The sequence below is a fragment of the Monomorium pharaonis genome, chromosome 4, assembly GCF_013373865.1.
Source record: "Monomorium pharaonis isolate MP-MQ-018 chromosome 4, ASM1337386v2, whole genome shotgun sequence".
Lineage (NCBI taxonomy): Eukaryota > Metazoa > Arthropoda > Insecta > Hymenoptera > Formicidae > Monomorium > Monomorium pharaonis.
The window spans coordinates 15,803,000-15,827,260 of NC_050470.1; the positions used below are offsets into that span (position 1 = coordinate 15,803,000).

At 33.2% G+C, this 24,261-nt stretch overlaps 1 protein-coding gene across 2 annotated transcripts in view; it reads right to left on the minus strand.

Annotated features, from left to right (window-relative positions):
• LOC105831417 (general odorant-binding protein 19a) overlaps positions 1-24,261 on the minus strand; it is a 66,430-nt gene that overhangs the window by 15,881 nt on the left and 26,288 nt on the right. For both annotated transcript variants that reach the window (XM_036285636.1, XM_012671527.3), the window contains one exon: positions 2,627-2,718. In XM_036285636.1, the coding sequence (XP_036141529.1) occupies positions 2,627-2,718 (92 nt within the window). The remainder of the gene's footprint in view (positions 1-2,626; positions 2,719-24,261) is intronic.

Consider the following 24,261-nt stretch of genomic DNA (forward strand, 5'->3'; position numbering starts at 1 on the left):
GAGTTTAAGAAAGAAATAGACGAAGGACGAGAAAACTGGAAGAAGGAGGGTGAAAAGAAGAAAGAAAAGGGGACGAAACGGGGAGAGAAGAAAAGGGGGATTTTGGGATTTAGAGTGGTCGAGAAGGAAAGTAAATATTATACAGACGCGTAGGGAGTCTGTAAATTATATTTTGTATTAAATGTTGATATGTTGGTATATGACACATGATGTATGACATTTGTTGAGACTGCAAACCCCGAGGGGACATAAATAAATATCTATCTATTTAGTTTTAGTCTTATAGTAGTTTTAGTAGTTTTAGTGTAGTGATAGTTTAGTGTAGTTTTTTGTTCTGTCATGGACTAGTTTCTGGACTGAGGCATGCTTTCCCGGTGAGTGATTACTTTATTTTTCAACAAATAGTTTAGACTATTTGCATGTGCGCGTATCGTTCTTCATCACGTTATTGCGCTCTTTAAATGATTATTATAAAATCATCGTTCTCTATCATACTTTGCGCGCTCTCGCTCTAACTCTCACACATTATACTATTCTCTCCCTTTTTCTCTTGTATTCCCGTGTGCTCCCGCTGTCACGCTCTTCCATACCCTTGTTTTCTCTCTTTTATATTCTCTCTTATACTCGCGTTCTCTTGCTCGCGTTCTCCACTATGTTATCATCGTTCTCTCTCATACTTTGTACGCTCTCGCTCTAACTCTCACTCATTGCGGTACTATCCTCTCTCTCTTTCTCTCATATTCTTATGCGCTCCCTTTTTCGCTCAGCTGTTTTTGGGGACTGTTACGAAACGTGCCTACGAAACGTGATCCTGGTGGTAGGAAGCGGTCGTGGACCCCAATTCCCCCTCTCCCGCTTCCAGGAAGGTCGCAGATCCGAAAATCCTGCGTCAGCAATTCTCGCACTGCGAGACCTTTGATCCGCGTGACGTCATAGCCTCCGCGCCTACAAGTACCCCCCCCCACACCCGCTCCCCCCTCGGAGCTTTGTACTTAAAACGCTCCTAGTATTAACTACTATTTGTATATTTTGTAAAGAAGTAATTTACTAATATTGTAAATATTTTGTGTTATATACTCTCTATTATTTGTAATTATAATATTTAATTGTTCGAAGTAAAAATAATATGTTAAAATATGTGGTAATATATACATACCCTCACCCACACCCACTCTCTCTCTCTCTCTCTCTCTCTCTCTCTCTCTCTCTCTCTCTCTCTCTCTCTCCTCTTTCTTTCTCTTTAAGTACTTAAAAAGATTCGAATGTACTTCATCTAAGTTCGTATATATTTGGAAGTAATATTGTTGTTTTTAGAGGTACTCATAAGCATTCGGACGTCTCGTATCCATCGGATTCGAGACTGCTTAAATTTTTGTTTTTCTTTGAACCTACTTGTAGGATACTTCATTCTATTTCTAGTGACGGTATGAAAAATGACAAAACGTGCTAAACAAATCAACTGAAATATTTCTTGTCACCCCATTGGAAAACAAAAACTGCATTACTATTAAAGTGCTGAAATCAGTGATTTTACGCAATAAAGTAACATGAAAGGGACTTTTAATGCATATGTAACAAAATAGTATTGTATGGTGAATCAACTATTGCCTTCGTAAGTACGTTCACCCGTGTTTACGAGTGCATAAAAGGCATACCGTATTTTTGTTACTCGTGCGTCGATGTATGATCCCTTGAATGTCTTGAGTTCTCGCAAATTAACAGATCAAAGTTACATTCGCATAAAACACCGATAATCGGTAGTGTTGGGTAATATCTGCGAGAGTTACTACATGCGTGTCGGAAGATGATGCGTCTGTGCATGCTAAAATGTGGCTAAAATAATCAAATGTGCTGAAAAAGTAGTGTTGAAAAGTTTTTCGTCACGATTTGTGCCATCTATTAAAGGACAAGAATTGTGCAAGAATATTAAAGCTTCTGCGATTTTACCCACCGAAAAGTGATACGAAAGGAACAACTTTCAACGCATATGTATTTAAAAATTTATTTTTTTTTGTAATTACTATTTATAATTAAAATTTTTACTGAAAAATTTTCATTTTTTAAGTAAAACACTTAAAACAATTAAAAAATTTAATTTTTTTAAAGAAAAATATCATGTTTAAATCTTTAAATATGTTTTTAAAAACATGCATTATTGCACGCATTTTTTCTTTAAAGTAACATATTTTAAAACTATCCAGCTAAATTTTTACTTAAAAATATTAAAAATTGAAAAAATTTTAAGTTTTTAAGTCATTTTTTACAGTTGTTTCATTTCTCTAATTTTTTCACTACTTAAAAATTAAAATTTCTTAACAAAACTGTATGTTCCTTATTTTAGAGTGTTTGAACTTTACTCAGTAATTCTTTTTGCATTAAAAAATTAAATAACTTGGTTGTAGTAAGCATTTGAAGACGTTGGGATCGATTCCACTCCATGTGACTTTAATGAAATTCCGCCGACGTGTAACCTTTATGAGTTAATTATTAGTTTAATAACTTAATATTAATTTAATAATTGCAATTGGATTAATTTTTATCTTAAAACATTTGTTTATATGAATATGTTATAAAATTGTTATCAATTTTAAAATTATATTATGTTAAATATATCTTTTTTTCTCACAGTTCGCATTGACTTCATTATACATAGCGTATAACATTTTAACGGTTGATTGTCATCTGGAAATTCTCCTTTCTGTATTCCCGCGACAGCTCCTATAAAGAAAAGACAATATATTCATAATGTATTTTCAAGAGACAAGGTAATGTCTCACGCCAAATACGCAACCCGAGACCGCTCTGTATACTATACGCGAGTCGACGAGTTACGAGCATCTAAATTTCTCGTATTAATAACGGCTGAACCGATCAAATTCTAACAAGGAATATATCACAAATGTCCAACCCTAATTTGATTCTTCTTGAAATAAGTTGTCAAATAGACAAATCTAAGAGACACGTATAATATTTTTTTATATGCAAAATGTTATATTTAGAGGGTAAAACACCACTTCGGAAAAAAAACAATTTTTTTCTTTCGGAGCGAATATCGATGAAAATATAAAAGATAAAACAAAAATTTTAAACAAAAGGTATACAGTTTAAAGAGTACTTTGAAGTTGTAAAAGAAAAAATATTTTTTAATTTTTTTGTTTAACAAAAACCCTTCATCCCTATTCTTTTAAATTCAAAAATAACTTTTTACCAAATTAAAGAATTTCTTTTCTTTAAGTTCAACCACGTATATTAAAATTATGTTACGAATTATCATTTTTGAGAATTAATTATAAATGTTTCATGAATTTATAAAAAAAACTTTTAATTTGACGAAAAAAATTTTTTTAATTTGAAACAAAAATTGGGATGGGAGTGTTTTGTCAAACAAAAAAATTAAAAAAAATTTTCCTTTACAACTTTAATGTACTCTTGAAACTATACAAATTTTATTTTAAAAGTTTTTCTAGCTTTTATATTATATCTTCTGACGTATTCGCTCCGAAAGAAAAAAACTTCTTTTTTTTTAAAGGGTGTTCCTTTTAAACATAAAATTCCGCACACAAAAAAATGTGTGTCTCTTAGATTCGTATGTGTAACAATATATTTTAAGAAGAATTAAATTGGCGTCGGACACTTGTGACACTTTCCTTGTAAGTTTAATTGATAGCTTCGGTTTGATTTGTATAATAAAACTGTTCTCATTTTTTTTTACGAGCGGAAATATCGTGATGCAAAGTCCAAAATGTAAATTTTTTATTCGACAAAAATTTCTTCGACGATATTAACACCATAAAAGCGCGAAAAATTGTTGTGCATCTATGGGCATTGAAGCTATATGGCGCACATTGTTTTATTTTTGATTAACTGGTTCGATTTTGATAAAAATTGATACTTAAACCTATTCTTGGATCGCTAAGTGCGAACCAAATAAAAATAAAAACTTTTTTAACATTTATAAGTATCTGCATAATAGACAAATAATAAATCTAGTAGCAAAATATATTGGCATTATATTGGCTAATATTGGTTAAACATTGATTATATTAGAAGTGCATTGGCCAATGCTTTCCCAATGTAACGCCAATATTGGTCATTAAATATTAGTTCCTAATTAGAATACAATTAATGTTAAAAATTGATAGGCCCAATATTGAACCAGTATTGAACTAATATTGTTGCAAATTGGCTAAATAAAACAAAGCGTCCACTTTACAGTATTGGACCAATATTGGAGATATAGTCTTTACGTTACTTTATAATACTGTGCCAATGTTTTTTGTTACTAGAGAAGTAATATTCTAAAAAAAGAAAACAAAATGACACACACACACATACACACACACACACACACACACACACACACACAGACACAAATCTAATGAAATATTGTCTGCAATGTTACAAAATATTGAAAAAGAAACAGATTTTTAATGTTTAAGAGTTAGTTCTAATTTCTTTTGAAAACATTCGTATTCTTAAATATTTTAATTAATAACTTTTAAATATAATACAATATCATCTGATACATTATATTTATAAACAATAATAAATATCTAAAAATTTATAATTTTTTTTTAAATTATGGCGCCCAAAGCACCCAGAAATGAAACATATACCATTTTAATTTACATAAAAAAAGGTATAGAAAATGTATGATTTCAGTTTCTAAAATGGCCGACAGGCGGTGCTGGGACGGTTTAAAGTGATAGAGAAGAGAAAAACAAGTTTTTCAAAAAAATTCTGTAAAAAATGACGGAAACATATTAAAAAACAACTTTTTTAGTCAACGGTTACAGCATGCTGGAGAATAAATCAAAATATATAACAACATAACAAGAAGAAATGAAATATTAATTATAGATTTTTCTCTATTTCGATTTTTAACAGAATTTATGTTTTACATTTGTGCAATATGGTAATGAAAAATATATATAAGTGTTGCGCCTTGCGGTACAACAAAATATTTTTGCCGTACCTTGCGGTGCGACAAAAGAGTTTTTGGGATTCGTTGCTGCCCTAGGAGTAGGAACTCGCGGAAAGAGGCAGTTTCTGTAGGCAGGGTCCTCAAATCACTCACTCACTGATTCTAAGTTAAATTGATATAAAAGATTTATTTCTCTGTTGTTATACACTGGTTGCGGTCGGCGAAGGTGCCGCGTCGTGTTACACTAGATTAGATACGGCGCGTGACTCGGAGTTAACGCGTCGTCTCGTTGCTCGCTCGAGATGTGCTAGCGGCTAAGTTCCGAACTCTTAATTCACTCGTCCGGGCCGTACGTATCGGCTTGATTTCTAATTACTGATCCCGCTGGCCGCTGTTCGGCAGCGGCTTAAATAGTGTCGCGGATTTAATTATTAGTGGGGCATCGGGCCCTCCGCATGACCATATATGGTCATTCCCGCGCGCATCCGGCGCGCGGAAAATATTTGCGAGTTTAGCAACAATTGCCAAAATGCAGGTATGCATTTCCGGTGGCATGATTGTTGCTAAGCTAGCTTCGCTACTTCTTTAAGGTGGCTGGTGCGTTGCCCAGTGCGATGACCGGTCGGCAGCGCACGAGGCATGTGTCACCTGACACCTTGTGATAGCGAGCCTTCCTCGGCGAGCTATCTTATAATTTTAATATTTTATTTCCTTTATTTTATGATATGAATTTATTGGTTGTGCGTGTTTCGCTCACAACATAAGACTAGAACATTACAGGTGCGCGCTATTTAACTTTTTTATTTTCTGAAAATAAATTGCAATAATAAATATATAAATAACCATCTATACAAATTATCTTTTAGTAACTCCTTAATGACAGCCTCTCACGAAGTAATCGCAGTAAGAGGTCCAATTAAAAAAAATCACACATATACATAAAATAAAATAAAACTTTGATCTAATTAAACATAAATAATATATAAAAAGAATCACACACACACGCACGCACGCACACACACACACACACACACACACACACACACACACACACACACACATTACTTTCTCCACAAAAATATCAAAATATTTTGCGCTAACTGTAGGAATGGATATTTTTTGTACTAACTAAAACATCTACTTCCCAAGGAGCACACAATATTTTTTAAATGTTTTTTAAATATTTATTTTTTATTATTTTTACATTATTAGCATTTATTGTATAAATAATATTTATTTAATATTTCTAACATTTGTTTTACATTAATTATTAATTTCAAATAATGAATTAGAAAAAATATTGGTAATTATTTACATTAGCAATTTCTCACCGATTTTGATGACCTTCAATATGTTGTCAAGGTCATCATTCTGAACAACTTTTCCCTATACATGTTACCGCCGCTCGACTTTAGTTTTCGACTAATACACAAAAAATTATTAACACAAAAGTTTAATAAATACCATACTTTTTTAATTTGCACTAGAATGTTTTAATAATACTTAAGAGGATACTAAACTGCCCATCAAACTTGATTGAGGTCGATAATGCGGAGTCATTATTTATCCTTGTTCATGAAAAAATTTGCTTTAAAATACTAAAATGCTAAAAAAGTTATACAGCTTATACTTACAAATAAATGGTGCCTCGCAGTTTGGAATAGAAGGAATAAGAGCATATTTGTCAAATTACGATTAAAAGCCGTAAAAAAACATATTTATGTGATCAAAAATTTTATTCATTTAAGCGCTTTTATTATATAAATATATTTTTTTTTATGGCTTGTAATTTGACGATTATAGTTTTATTCCTCAATCTATTCCGAACCCGGGAACACCATTCATTTGTACGTATAAGCTACATCACTTGTATTTTAAAGCAAATATTTTTATAAACAAATAAACTTTAAAAATTTTTTTGCATTTTTGGTCTTTATCTAATCGTCCCTGGGCTTATTTGTGTACGTACTTTAAAAGTGTAAAAGGATTATCAATTCTGTAAATTCAATTCGAAACTAAATGGTTGAACAGAATGTCGGTAAAACACACGGCTTTAGCATTCTTTTAAGGAGAGCTCATTCCTCACCGCATCAAACGAACGAATCTGGCAAAAAAAAGCGTCGCTCTACCCCGCAAAGGGAGATATTAATAATTAGAGTTGATAAAAAAGTTTAATAAATGTTATTATTCTTAAAATTTAAAGCATGGAAATTCGCAAAGGGTTATGTAGTGAACGCGTGGGCGGGGGAGGGGTCCCGCCCCTCCCCCTGCAACCCTCACCGTAATTTTTTCTAACCTAACCCAAACATTTTAAAGTCACTATTTGGTTAATGCAAAAACATTGAAACAAACAGCGTGGACAGTCGCAAACCTACTGGGTTGTACAGTGGCTTGTACAGTGGTACTGTACAAGTGTGGACGTCGTTTACTTTACGTTTCATAAATACGATACATGATATCAGTGCCTTACGTAAAGTAAACGACATCCACGCTTGTACAATACCACATAGATTTGCGACTTTCCACGCTATTCGTTTCCAATATTTTTGCATTAACCAAATAGCGACTTAAAAATGTTTGGGTTAGGTTAGGAAAAATTATGGGCACGGGGTGCAAGGAGAGAGGCGGAGTCCCTCCCCGCCCACGCGTTCTCTGCTGTACCAAACTGGGGTAGAAGTCGCTACAATCGTTTGTTTACACATTGTTCTGTGCCACGGAGATAGGAGACCGGTTCTTTATCTAAAGCAATATTATGTATCAGATTTATAAAACTTTTTTTGTTGTAAACTTTCAAATAAATCACAAGCGACAGTTAAAATTTTTTCAAAGTCACTCAGGAGGATGACCTTGACGATATGTTATGGTTAAGGTTATCGGAGCTATCCGTAAGTATCGTATTTATTAAATTTTTTTGTTAATAATTTTTGTATATAACACAAAAACTAAAGCCGAGCGGCGATAACATGTATAGAAAAGTTGTTCAAAATGATGACCTTGATAATATTTGAAGGTCATCAAAATCGGTGAGGAATCGCTAATGTAAATAATTATCCAAATATTTATAAAACGTTTTTTTAACGTTTATTTAATATTGATAAATTATTAATTTTTTATTAAAAATAATTTAAGAAAATTATTTAAATAATATTTATATAATTTTTATTTTACATTTAAAAAATCGTTTAAAATAATATTTTAAAAAATATTGATTTAATAGTGATTTTATATTTATGTTACAATAATTAATCATTTAAAATAATGATTTAGGACAAAATAATATTTAATTGATGATTTTATAATATTAACTTGACATTTTAATAAATTGTTTAAAATAATATTTACGTAACATTTATTTAATGCTTATGTAGTAAGTATTTCACATTTAAAAAGTTTAAAATATTATTTTAAAAAAATATTTGACTCCTGGTTAGGAAGCCTTACTAATTATGGAGCATAAATCAAGTGTAAAGGAACAGTGAATCTATATAGCGAGAGTGTTAAAAGCGTCTAAATGAAACTTCTAAGAGACACAAATTGAAACATTGTGCTCGCGACTCGGCGAAGAGTTCGCTAATTAACCTCTGAAGATGTTAAGCAGGGTGAGAGGACATTCGTGGAACAGGTGTTAAATAAAATGTACTGCGATTACGTGTCACGTAGTTTCATCGTGATGTCCGAGTCGTACTGTATATTTATCACAGATCTTAATTGATACACATTACACGCGTTTACTGTTTAATGAGCACAAGAATAAATGTCTGGATGAGAATAATGTCTTGATCACTTACACGGAGAGATTATATTAATCTGTTACCGGTCGTGATGATGATGCCCGTGAGCTAGTATCACGCGGCGCCGGCGTGCGCGTAGCGTGGTGAGCGTGAGTCTCTCGATGTACCTGAGCGATAATTATGAGTCTCTCTGTAATATTAGATAAATTCTTCCTTGAGCAGCCTCTGAAAGAGTGTTCTACAATCCCACGAATAGAGGCGAGCACCAAACTATGTCGAAACGATAGCACGATGAACGAAAGTGAACCGCCGCCATAGAGCACACGTACCGAAGTAAGTGAATTTTGGTGATATGCGCATGCTGGCGTGCACGTTGCGGCGTACCACGATCGACGCGATCGGTGATCGATAGCTGCTGGCATGTGACGTGACGGCGCGAGCTCAGTACATACTGAATCCCGAACACATCGGAACATAAAGAAAGTGGAGATTAAGACAATATACATTATCTATACATCTATCCTTCATTTTTTTAACAAATACAGCAAAAATAGATCTTTTCATAAGTTATTCTACATGTAGCTATTTCGCATATGTAAAAATTAGTAAAAAACTGTAAAACTTTATGTTTAATTATAAAAATCTGAGTTAACCATACATGTTTTATCCTTTTGACAAACTATTGAAATGATCTATAGCAAATATGTATGAATTAACACGAAGTACTCATGGATTATCACAAAGTGTTAGGTTGCGTACGATTTTCGAAATCAAGCAACGTCGACGGTGGCTAACAGTTGGATGAGTGACCATTTTTTCGTATAAATTAAACATGTTCTAACTGTGGATTGGCTGAAACATTCTAGTCTAGTCTTCTCCCTTAAATTATCGTAGAAATTAAGCGATGCTGGACTGGTGAAGTTACGTTGAATTTATTAAAATAATTGAATAATGCAAACAATTTTTTGCTTTTAAAACATAGCAAATGTTCAGTAAATATTTTTTTTTAAATTTGTTCAAACATTAAATAAATGTTTATTAAATAATAACAGAATATTTTTTTTAATGTAAAATATACATTTTTTCATGAGAAAAGGGGGACTTAGCTCATTATTTAAATGTTTTTTTTGTTTTTGAAAATGTTTCTCAAACATTAAAAAAAATATTTTTGTGCTCAAACATTATTGTGTTCATTGGGTCTATTACTATTTTTAGCTTCTATTATTATTCATAATTTGACCTTAATAATTGTTTTAAGTTTATTATTAAAGATACTATATCATTACTACAGACCATTTGAAGATGAATTTAAGACAAACTTATATGGAAGATTAGATTATAAATATAAGCCTTTGATATTAAAATATTGGCTACTGCGCGCCTATAAAGGATAAAATAAAAAAAAAGCAAGTGAATAAATATTTTATTATAAATAAATATTTTTTTATTGGGGATACAAGTAAGTTTTAAAGGATTTATAATAGAAGGCGTTACTAGTATTAAATTGCATCGGACTATAACCTAACCTAACCACCTTCATGTTAAAGCGTCATCGTTAGGCTTAAGTTTTCAGTACGTTTCATTTTGTTGAAGTGTAAACAACATAGTTTTTTTGAACTTCAAATATGTCGACTTTTGTGCCAACGAAACGCAATTTGCGGAAAGCTTTACTTTTTTGCTTCCATTTAAAAAAAAGCAGCAGAAAGTCATCGATTACTGTGTTAGGCTTATGGCGACCATGCTCCATTAATTTCAACTTGTGAGTACTGGTTTAGATGGTTTAGAAGTGGTGATTTTTTTTTGACACGGAAGATAAGGAACGTGAAGAAAGGTCAGAAACGTTTGAAGATGCAGAATTGGAAGCATTATTGAATGAAACGTGTCAAACGCAAAAAAAACTTACAGAATCTTTGGGAGTGATTCAACAAGCCTTTGTGCATTTTTGTACAATAAAGCCCCATTTTTCACAAAAAATCCTTTAAAACTTACTTGTACCCCTAAAAAACTTAACGTTGCTAAACTTCTTGAATAAATAAATAAATAAATAAATATATATATATACATATATATATATATATATATATATATATATATATATATCCACATATATATGGGACATTTCACGTCAATTGAGACAAACCTGTGTCCAAAATTTGACGCAACAGAAAGAAGTGTTTGAGGGCTCAAATTAATCGTATTTTTATGTACTTTTGAATGCAATATGGCGTTGTTAAAAAATTTAATATGACGGGCAATACAGCGCCCATATACCCCATGAAATGTCAAGCCCTATCCAAAAAATGGCCACACCAAAAATTTAACGCAACAGATAGAAACGTTTGAGGGTTAAAATTAATTGTATTCTCATGTACTTTGTATGCAACGTGGCCTTTTCATCGAATTTCTTTACACTAGATTTTCTTTAAATTTATTATTCAAGGGCTTTCTGAATTTTTGATCATGATTTCGAATTTCAAATTTTGAAATTCAAAGCGTTAGACTGATTTGTATCGTGGTATTATATTCTACAGTATTACAGACGAAATGTGCAGGAAGGCAAAATGTTGGAAGATTAGGAAGGGAAGGCAAAGAGTTGGAACAGAAAGCGTCGTAGGCAAGTACGTCAAGTGGCAAAAGATTACCTTTCATGTAAAAAGCTGTCTGCGTTTATTAGGGTTGAGACTGTCTTCAATATGAATATTTAATGTAAACAATTTACCTTCCTGCACACTTCGCCTGTAATACTGCAGCATATAATACCACGATACAAATCGATCTAACGCTTTAAAATTCAAAATTCTAAATTCAGAATCGTGATCAGAGATCTCAAAAGCCCTCGGACGGCCATATTGAATTTTTTAACAACGCCATATTACATTCAAAAGTACATGAAAATACAATTAATTTGGGCCCTCAAATGTTTCTTCTGTTGCGTTAAATTTTGGGCAGAGCTCTGTCTCACAAGGGAACCTCGCGAACCCGAAAATTCTGATTTTTATGAAACTTGGCATAATGTAGAGGGGATAAATACATGAATTTAGAAATTTTTAGTTGGTGCTTAACGGTTTGAAGGGGTGAAACCACCCTTCAAAGTTGAGACATTTTTGTGTTTTTTCGATATATCTCGCAAATTAAACAAAATATAAAAAAATGTTTCATACAAAAGTTTTACAGTATAAATACCTCTATTTAACTATGCTATTTATTTAAAAAAAAATTTTTTTTTTCTGAAAAAGTAAATAGCATAGTTAAATAAAGGAGCGTCCTAGATGCGCACAGTAATAAACGGACACAACAGGCTGAGTAAAACGGACACAGTAACAAACGGACACAGACCAAACGGACACAGTAATAAACGGACACAGTAATAAACGGACACAGTAATGAACGGACACAGTAACAAACGGACACAGCACACTGCACATGCGCACGGACCAAATGCCATCCATGTACATTGCAAGCAGAGTAAAGTCCACATAGGTTAGCGACTTGGACGACGTGGGTGCAGGAAGGGGGGCCGAAGGCCCCCCTTGCACCCCCCGTGTCTGTGTATGTGCGTGCAAAGCATTCACTGCATCACATGGGTTTGCGACTTTCCGTGTGTGCATTTGGTCCGTGCGCATGTGCAGTGTGCGCATTTGGTCTGTGTCCGTTTGTTACTGTGTCCGTTTACTACTGTGTCCATTTATTACTGTGTCCGTTTGTTACTGTGTCCGTTTGTTACTGTGTCCGTTTGTTACTGTGTCCGTTTGGTCTGTGTCCGTTTGTTACTGTGTCCATTTCACTCAGCCTGCTGTGTCCGTTTATTACTGTGCGCTTCTGAGACTCACTCTTAAATAGAGGTACTTATGCTGTAAAAATTTTGTATGAAACATTTTTTTATATTTTGTTTAGTTTGCGAGATATATCGAGAAAACGCAAAATGTCTCAACTTTGAAAGGTGGTTCTAGCCCTTCAAGCCGTTTTTGAACCAAAATAGAGAATTTCTAAATTAATGTATTTACCTCCTCTACATTTATGCCAAGTTTTATTAAAATCAGAAAATTTTCTGTTTGGTCTTATAAACGGTTTGAAAGAGTGAAACCACCGTTCCAAGTTTGAGACATGTTTACTTTTTCTCGATATATCTCGTAAACTAAAATATTTGAAAATGTGTCATACAAAAGTTTTACAGCATAAATACCTCCATTTAACTACGCTGTTTATTTTTCAAAAAAAATTTTTTTTTAATTAAAATAAATTTTCAATAAAATTGACTTTTATGTATAGCATTTATAAAGTAATTATACTATTTTATACTACGTTTTATTTATATTATCTATGTGTATATTATGTAGGTCATATATTATCTATGTTATAATACTATACATTTATATTATCTGCATCCCTGTATTAGTTTTTATCTAACAGTTGCGCAATATTACAGTAGTCACGTTGCTTTCACACAGTGTTCATTCTGTCTACGTCACATATTTCACACTCAAGTTTTATATGTGTCATGTCACGGTATGTATCATATATGAAATGGAAATCACGTATTAATAAAAGTTTGGTATCTTTATTAATGATGTTACGCGTCATTTTCACATCAGTATCAAGTTTAACGTGTGCTTGATCAGTACATCAGTATCACATCTAACGTGTGCTTGACTTTTCTGTTAGATTGTTTTTAATTAAGCGAAGCATAATGTTACACATAAATGTTGCGAATATGCTTAATATGTTAATTATTTAATTTCAAATTATACATATTCCACCAATAAATGAAAGCCTATAAATGAAAGATGCGGATGCAGATAATATAAATGTATAGTATTATAACATAGATAATATATAACATACACAATATACACATAGATAATATAAATAAAACGTAGTATAAGATAGTATAATTACTTTATAAATGCTATATACATAAAAGTCAATTTTATTGAAAATTTATTTTAATAAAAAAAAAAATTTTTTTTTGAAAAATACTGCGTATTAAAATGGACGTATTTATGTTGTAAAACTTTTGTATGAAACATTTTTTTATATTTTGTTTAATTTACGAGATATATCGAGAAAAGGTAAAAATGTCTCAACCTTGGAAGGGTGGTGGTTTCACTCCTTCAAACCGTTTATAATACCAAACGGAAAATTTTCTGATTTTAATAAAACTTGGCATAAATGTAGAGGAGATAAATACATTAATTTGGAAATTCTGTATTTTACTTCAAAAACGGCTTGAAAGGGTAAAACCATCCTTCAAAGTTGAGACATTTTTGCGTTTTCTCGATATATCTCGCAAACTATACAAAATATATAAAAATGTTTCATACAAAAGTTTTACAACATAAATACCTCTATTTAACTATGCTATTTATCTTTTCAGAAAAAATTTTTTTTTTGAAGTTTTTTTTTGAAAAAGTTTTTTCTGTAAAAATAGATAGCATAGTTAAACAGAGGTATTTATAATACTGTAAAACTTTTGTATGAAACATTTTTTTATATTTTGTTTAATTTGCGAGATATATCGAGAAATCCCAAAAATGTCTCAACTTTTAAGGGTAGTTTCACCCCTTTAAACCATTTATAAGCCCCAACTAAAAATTTCTAAATTCATGTATTTACCCGTTCTACATTTATGCCAAGTTTCATTAAAATCAGAATTTTCGGGTTTGCGAGGTTTTCTTGTCAGTTGACATGGAATGTCCCATATATGCATATTCAAACAATTTAAGCGGAAACCAAACTCCATATGGTTGGTGGAAGTGTCTTTTACTTTTGTCATGAAAAATGTTTATTAACTTTTAAATTCAAAAGTAATTCTATACTGCAAGCTTAAATGCAAAGAGTCAAGGAACGCGTCTACATTAGGAGGCCAAAGTTAAGCACTTTTTTATGATTTTTTTAAATGAAACACAGCAATGGATCTTTTTGAGATTTTTATCATTTATTATGCAGGTATTCAAAACAATTTTTATTACAAAATTTCATTCATTTAATTATAAGTTGTAAGCAAAAATGTACAATTGCCTTGAAAAATTCCTTCCACACTGCGTGCATGATAACATCTAGTAGAATCGGCTGAAAGGAAAAAACCAAAGTTTTTGTAAAGTTTATGAGTATAGCTTCTAAGCAGTGTTGTAAACGATCTAGATCAAATGATCTGGTAAAGATCTTTTTTTTTACGATCATCTTTGATCTGTTCTAGATTTTTTAAATTATATGATCTTGATCTATAAAAAATTAGATCTTTTTATTACTTGACTCGACTTTAGAGGGTCTTTGTCTATACTGTAACCTCTACTCTAGGTCAATAGTTTCTGAGATTATAGTCCGCGATGCTAGAACTTGGTCCTTGTGTCTAACTTTTTCCGAGTTGAATTTTTGTTTAATATGTTTGTATGATTTTTCTGAATAAGAATCTGCAATAAAAGTGCCTTTTACAATTTTTTCTCGAAAAAGTGTAATTTTCCTGTACTATTGGTCCAAGTTCGCGATCCGGGAAATGTGTAGCCAATTAACTTGCAGATTTTAATTTACTTATGTATAATTATATATGTATACTTATAAATCATTATATTATTAAAGTTAATGTCACAAATAGTTGTTTAATTAATTCAAATTTTTGTTTTGAAAGTTCCGCGTGAATTGTGCGATTTTCTACTACGCATGCGTATCACTAAATCTTCGAAAAAAAAATCTCCAACGACAAGAACTTCTTTTTAGAGGCGTAGAGTGGGGGTAATAAGATGAAACTATCGAAGATTTTCTCTTTTGAAGATTTCTGGGACATTCCTAAAAGCCCATTAAAGAAGCTTAAAAAACTTCGATTCCTACTCCTATCAAATTGTCAAGTAAAAAAAAGAAACGATCTTCGATCTAGATCAAAATTAATGTAATCTATGATCTAGATCAAATGTATGAAAAATGATCTGTGATCTGATCTAGATTATTTATTTAATGATCTATTACAACACTGCTTCTAAGTGATCCTAAGAAAACCGTACATTTATTATAAAAAATTTATAAAACAGCGCTTTAAAAAAATCTGTCTTTTGTAAAAAATTTTTTACTTTTTTTAAAATAACCATTTTTTACATGACTTTTTTATTTATATTTTTTATTTATATTTTAGGTTCACACAGAAGATAATTTAATAACCTTTAATTTAAAAAAAAGAAGTGGATCCGTCGATTAGTTTTTTTAAATTATGCATTTTTTTAAATTATGCACGCAGTTTTAAAAGTGGTTTCGAGAAAAACGCGTTTAAAGTTTCCGAGCAAAGAAAAAGTTTGATAAAAACTTGCTAATGATTATTTATCTGTACTCTCTCTTTCCAATTAATCTACTCTCCCTGCTCCATATAAAATATCCTCAGTGTCCTCATACAATTCGTTCTCCAATAGCCGTTGTTTGTCGTAAGTACGCGTTTCCTGCGCAATAGATCTACTATGACGATTTTGGCTAGTCATGTGATTTTCGTTTATTCTAGCCGCAACATCTCTGCATACTGGTCCAATAACTATTTCCATGCATGACATGATTCTTAGAATCGACAAATAGCCTTCATTGAAAATTCCAGCTATGTAGGCAGCAATTTCAATGATTTTGCGATCGTAATGGAGGTGTTTTGAGGCAAGTCGCCAAATCGTCAAGTAATTCTCAAGTAAACACCTCAAGTAATTCTTTCCTTGACGGATTTTCTAGCAGGCAATGTATCTTTTCAAAGATCGTTAGGGATTCTTACCTGCCGTCCCGCTCGGAATGCTCGGGACATGCGCACTGCACGTGCTTATTTCGGCCTGATACAATTGGAATCTATACTTGAGACTTCAGGAGCATATTCTACGGTTGAAATATTATCAATTTAAGCAAAAAGAATCGACCCTCTAATGTAGACGCCCTCCTTAATTACTCATATTCATAAATATCAGGGATATTTTTTACTCTTATAACTGCGCCATTATCGGTGTAAAAAATACATGTTCATTATTTTTGCACGTTCTACAAGAATCCTAAATACCCGAATCATTTTATTAAAATCAGCGAGTTACACAAAGATAGGGTTACTTGTAATGCATGGTAGTACTATGCATTTTGTAACATCAAAAATCTTATTACTAAGAGTTGAATTGAGATTATTAATGCGGTTATATTTTTAATATCCTCATTTTTCTATTGATTATTCTATTAATCAATTCCCTCAACACAGCTATTTTCTAAAATGTTTTTAACAAATTTAATGTTCTTTTAATGATTTTTATTTATCTTTTATCTACTAAGAAAACTGCATGACTAAATTGATTATGGTGATGGTTTCATATTTAAGCGTATGGCTCGAAAAGTAATTAACATATCTATCTAAAAAGGAAGGTTTTCGATATAATTAGTTATTAATTAATCATTATACTATGACTAACGTGTATAAAAATAAGATAGAGCCATTTTTTCCTACTTCATAGATGAACTTTAAACAAGGGTGGTAGTTATTGAATGTAGATAGTACCATATGCATGCTATTTCTAGATAAAGCAGCGAAAAAATCATCCACATATCTATAGAAAATTGCAACATCAAATTGTAATGTTTGAAGGCATTTATTTTCAAAGTCATCAAGAACCATGTCCACTAAAATCGGCGATAACGGAGATTCCATCAGACTTCCAAATATCTATTCGCAGAATTGTCCAACAATCAATGTTTCTTATATATTTTATATTTATTTTATATTTCATATTTATAAAATAGAATAATAAGTAGGTAGATAAAACTATCAATATTTCCATTTTATACATATATTTATAAACTTCCCGTAATTTATTACACTTGATGAAGGCTCAAACCTAAATCCGGAACGTTGTGTATCAGTAATAAAAATATTTTCAGTTTCGTCGACTTCGAGCTAATTATTATTTTAATTATTTTATAATATATCTGTTTTTAGAAAATTAGATATAGTTTTATACTAATTGCGCTGGATTCAACTAAAACAGATAATCTGATCCTTTTATTTTAATTTAATTGTGCATCTGTGAATTACCAAGAAGAATACAGGAAAAACGTGAAGAATATAAAATCATGTAGTAAAGTGGTGTAAAAGTACATAAGAAGTGAAACGTATTATATAATATAAACATATAATAGTATTATGCTACAAAGCTGCTGCTACAAAGCACACCCGAAAAACACAAAAAACACAAAAAAAGCCTAAACTAATTTGATGCAAAGTTACTAAAGAAGTGGTATCGAATAGGCGTGCTGGAAATGAATCGGAAGCGTTAATAGTTAGTAACACGATAAATTACTATTTCTGAAAACCTCCAAAAAGTCACGATACTGGGTGCCAGACGATCAGTGTCACACAAAAATACTGACTTCACTTATTTACACCAGCGCAATATGTCTCGATTAATTCGCGGTAGAAAGGCGAGTTTCTTTTATTATGCGGAGTTCTGAGAGAAAAATTTTGACAAATTAGACACAATTATTAAATTAGGTAAAACATATATATGTATTTCATTAAATATACAAAATATTGGAAATGACGTGGTACGCGATATAAAGAGAATTAAGTACTCGATGCTGCTTGTTCAGTAGGTAATTCGTAGTGTTAACTATCTCGGATTTTAGAGATTTCAAGTCGTCAATTCGACACGTGAATTTTTACGAGAGATCTTCAATATACGACGCAGCAATCAATCGGAATTTACAGCGGTAATAATATAACTCGATATGAGTCGAACGTACTTCACAATACGCGCAATACCAAAATTCTCGATACAAATCCAATTGTTACAACGCAGGATGCTAACAGTTGACTAAAATTTACACGAATTTACACGAACAGAATTTTCAACAAGATTTACTTTCACGATACGCAATACAATGTGATTGTCGGCGGCTGCTCTGACGGGGAAAGAGAGCTTGAGATTACGAATAAGCGAAACTCCACTAAAATACACGAAGTCATACGATATATGTAATTCAATATTTCAATATCAAATTCATTATTTCCAAAACGCGAAAATCACAATACGCAAGAAATCAAGAAGACTCGAAGCCAGCCCATCCACATGTGCTCTGAGAACGGTTATTATCCTCGTTCTCTTAGCGAGAATATGAATTCCGAAATTCTGAGGAAGAGACGGTACAATACTTAGCGCAGGAAAGGATAGCCGGAACTGATCTCACCTACCGAGATGTGCCAGGGTGGAGGCCTTACAATATAATTGATGGTGGGTCGTGTACTCGCCTTGCTGAACGTCGGTCGGGATCTTCAGGATCACTTCTCGTGTCGCTGGCTCGCCGAACAGTGAATTCTGAGGGGCCGGCTGCGATTCCACTGAATCCTCGCGGCGGTACTTGCGCACTCCGCGTAATTTTCCGAAAACTATTAGTCCCGTTATCGATCGAGAATATTGAGTGGTTTAGCGCCACTTTCGTTTTCCTCTACCATCGGTATGTGCTGCAATCTGTTAATCCAACGCCTTGCGGAACAATTTCCTTGGCTGGCCAGGCCGCAAAACAACTTTGTCCAATACGGAATGTCGGGCTACACCTGAGAATGCATCCTGCAGTACGCCAATCTCTCCTTGCATTAAGTCGGAGCGTCCTCGTGACTTTCGGCCCTTCAATTCCTCGATTTCTTTCCCAGGCGCTGCACCTCGTGCCTCCGAACGGCTTCGATAGAGGAACGTAACCGGCGATCGGCAGTTCCAGGCTCCATTCGCAGCGTCGTATAGCTGCATCTTCGGTATCTTCCTCGCTTTTTCTTATATTTACAGCGTAAATTCTTTTCGGCCTCTTACCCGGATCTCGCTCGCAATTTCGCAGTCGCTAAAGCACTTAACAAACTTTATTATAATCATGAAAAACACGATACAATGCACAAAAATACAAAAAAGATATACGCCGTCGAGGTGGAGAGATTGTTCCCCGCCGACACAAAGACGCAATCTCAAATTTTCCCCTTTTAGTCGGGCTTAATGACGGACAAAATCACGTCACAATTCCTCGTTCTTCGGGGAGGACTGAGGAGGTCTTGGTCCCGATAATCTTGGTTCTATGAATCGATAGTGGCAAGAGAGTGGTAGGATTTAAGATCCTTAACATGTATTTTTTTTACAGATGACTCATCTGAACGTTCCGACTAAACGTTTCCAACTCATAAACTACTGGAGAGATAACTCGCTTAATACGAAAGAATCCATGGAATTTTAGTGCCAATTTTGCTGCAATATTCTGTGCGGCAAATGACAAAACATGTTGTCATTTTAACACATGGTTACCTACTTTAAACTTCCGTGGTCGCCTACGCAAATTATACTGTTTCGTCTGCCTCTCGCGTGCCCATTCAAGATTTTCGGTTACCCACTTCCTGACGATATGTAGCGTTTTTATACGCTGTGTCCACTTTGCGAGATCTCGACTTTCAATTTCAGTCACATCGCAATCACGAACACGCAACGAATTTGATGGAATCAGCCCAAGTTCTCGCCCAAGATTTAAAAATGTGGGAGCTTAACGGTACTTAACGACAAATGAAAGGCGGTATTGTACGCAAAAAGGAAATCCGATATGTAAACGTCCCACACCCTATAATCCTTCTCAATAAACGACACGATCATGGTCTTAAGGATCATGGTCTATTAACCCACTCTACGGGATTCATGCATAGTGTATAGATAGTATATCATCGATGATATACTATCTATACACTATGCGTGATTTGATTCTTTTCGGCAATATTCTTTATGGTTTTATTAATAAATTCCATGCTATTATCTGTTAAGAGTACTCTCGAAGTACCCCATCGAGATAGTATCAACTCCTCTAACGCCTCTTTTATTTTTGGATCATTAGCCGCACGCAGCGCTTTGCACTCTACCCATTTAGTTATTCAATAAATTGCATTTACCCATTTAGTAAATAAGTCTTGAATAACCAGGAGATATTAAAATTCGGCTTTATTACGCGGAAGTGATCCTACTATATTAACTGCAACTACAATCCACAGCCCTTCGATTGTTCTTCGCTCCATAAATTCTGCTGGGTTAACCTTCGTGCGTTAACACGTATCGCATATCTTAAGGTATCGCACCATATCCCGAAACATGTTAGGTCAATATCATGACACAGCGAGACGCTGATAAGTCTTTTCTATTCCTAGAAACCTGGCCCGCCTGCGGGATATCATGCGACTCACGTAAGGCCTTACTACGCAATTCTTTCGGCTAACTTCAATCTATCGAGATTTCCAAAGATATCTGAAATAACGGGTTTTAGTCGTAGGAAATACAATTCTTCGTTTACTATTTTTCAATGGGCGAATCTCTCGGGACGCTAATAAATTCCCTAAATTTTTTTCGATCCACTTCCGATACTATTCGTCCCGCGTATTTTTGCATTTCACGACATCCGCGATCACGCTAGCGCTAATTTTATTTTAATTTTCGTACATTCGTGACAAAGCATCCGGCACGTGATGAAATTTTCCCATACGATGCTCTATTACGTAATCGTATTCCAACAATTTGAGTGCCCACCACGTCAATCTACATGTGGAGTTTTTTAAGTTATGGAGCCATCTTAAGCTACTATGATCGATAACGACAGTAAATTTATATCCCTTTAAATAGGATTGAAACTTCTAAATGGCCCACACCGCTAAGCATTCTTGCTCTATCACGAAATATTTCTTCTCGGGATCCAATAATGATCAACTCGCGAAAGCGATTATCCTTTTGGTGCCTACCAAATTCTGAGTCAAAACCGTTCCTAATCCAACCGAGCTCGTGTCCGTTTGCAATACGAATGGTTCTTTAAAATCCGGCATGCAAGTATAGGTGCCGATATTAAATATAATCGGATTTGCTGAAAGGCGCGGTCTTGATCATCCCCTCACTCCCAGCACTTGTCTTTTTTCAAAAGGCATGTCAATGGTTCGCTGAGGGTACCAAATATAAAGCGACGGTACCAAGAGGACATTCCTAAAAATCGTTTTAGTTGTTTGAGATAGCGCGGTGCCGGATACTTTAAATCATATCTTTGCACTATAAATATTTTATTTGTGATTTACAAAATTTACGTTTATCCGGATTAATTGTAAGACTTGCAACGATAATTTTATCTAATACTCGCTTTAGCCAATCAAGGTGTTCCTTAAGGTTGGCGTTACGATAACAATATTGTCTAGATAGGCGAATGCTAATGGTTCCATTTCAGACCCTATCAGACGATCAAGCAATTTTTGAAACGTAGTTAGAACTCCTGTGAGTCCATGTGGCATACGAGTAAAATGATATAATCCTTTTCTCGGAACACTGAAAGCAGTTATTTCCCTACTCTTAGCTAATGGTATTTGAAAGTATGCTTGATTTAAATAAATCGTCGAAATATATCGGGCGGCACGTAATTTGTCTAAAATTCCGTTCATATTAGGTAGGGCATATGCGTCTTTCTTAGAAATGCCATTGACTTTTCTAAAGTCTAAGCAAAACTGATATTTGCCATTACGCTTTTCACCATTACTATTGGGTTAGACCATTTGCTAAAAGAAGGTTCTATGATTCTCGCATTTAACATTTTATCTACTTCGGTTCAAATTGCCTCTTGCACTATCGGTGATACTAAATAGTAACACTGTTTAATCGGTGTATGCGTTCCTACATCTATTTTATGTTTCGTCAATGTAGTCCCAGGGAGAAACGCGAGATCGGAGAGACATCGAACAGATGTCTATCAGACGCATCTAAGCTAGATCGATAAACGCATCTAGATAGATATCGAAGTAACCTTTTTTAGACGCGTATAATAGACGTCTAATAGACTTCTGCGTAACTGTATTATAGATGTACAATAGATCTATGTACCTCTACACGGAAAAAATTTTTTCTTAAAATTTACCTTCAAAATTAGTAGTAGTCGTAGGACAATACGGACTTCGAAAAATTTTATTATACTTTTAGTAAAATTTAATAAAATTTTACTAAAATTTAACCAAAACATTTTACATTGCAGAATAGTTTAGTTAAATTTTACTAAAATTTTACTAAACCAGAACACAACATTGCGCGCGCCATTTATCCTTTTACTTTTTTATTTTTATTTCATAAATATAAATTAAAATATAAGTTAATACAGAGAAAAAAAGAAAAAAAAATAATTCAAATAAAAATTCAATTTAAAATATTAAATTTTGATAGTTCGCGTACTTTACGTATTTGATGGTACATGAATTTTATAAAAAAGAGAGAATTTAAAGGAAGGGAAAAGATTGGAGAGAGAGAGAGAGAGAGAGAGAGAGAGATGATAATGATGATGATACACTTTATTATGTCCAAGCAAAAGCTGAAGGGCAAAAGATAAAATAAGTACAGACATGAGTTATAATAATTAGAGAACAACAACGGTATAAAGATGCTAAAAATACAAGAGAATAAGTTGAAGCGCGAATCAGCACATGCATAGTGAAAGCTAGGGAACAGAGCTATTAAGAATAGTAACAGTATTTAAGTAAAAGTAGAGCAAATATAAGGAAGCTTACGTTACTAGATTTATATACAAGATTCGCAGAAAGATAAACACTAAAGTATACATGAACCTAAGTTTAAATGGTGGATAATGAGATAGATGAGGTGAGAATAGGGGGACGATGACATCATGGGGAGCGAGAGACATGAAAGAACAGCTCAGGGTTGATAGAAGAACTAACAGCGCTGAGTGTAAAATTTGTAGTAGAGGCTAAGTAGAAACGTAGAGTAAAAGAACAGGTGATGATGAGATGAGATATGGAAGATGAAAGACTGATGAAGTGAAAAACATATAGAGTGAAAACTTTGAAAAACTTTTGAAAAACTTTGAAAAACTTTGAAAAACTTTGAAGCCAAATAGAAATAGCTTAGAGATAAGATAAGACTAAATCATAATTCTGCATTGTATTGTATGCATGCATCTATTCTTAAGTAATAAAACCAAGTATTCACGTAAAAAGCAATATAGTACGACTATTCGACTATTGCATTATTAATTACGACAGATTTTCAGTGACTTATAATGTATTAACAATAGAAGAAATTCGAAGTTCTCTAGCATATACAAGAGAAAATCATTTCTACTTAACCATACTAACGATACTTGACATAACATTAATCTTTAATTATCTATAATTACCATAGAAGTTGCATCGAATAATTTATCCTGAAGTCGTTAGATCAAACGTGAATATTTTTCTATCGTGTTATTTTACAAAGAGTGCATATTAGGGATAGTATTTCGTAATTTTCTGATAAGATGGTTACGAAAGGAGAATGTATAAAGAATCAATCGTGATAAATTTTCGTTAATTTAATATTCCATAAAAAACGATGAGAGAATTTGATGCGGAAAATATTATATTATTTGCAGGTTCCATACGTTTCCATCGCTTCCTCTCTTTCGACTTTCTTATTTACAAAAATTTATTACGATTTAAATTTGTCCTATTTTTATTAATAATTTATAATCTCGTATAATCGCGAGTGTGCGTAGCAGCCATCGACGCGAGCTTAGGCGCGGTGCGGCGAGATGTGGGAACGACGACGACGCCACGCTTCTCCTTCTTTCCCCCGCCGCCGCCGG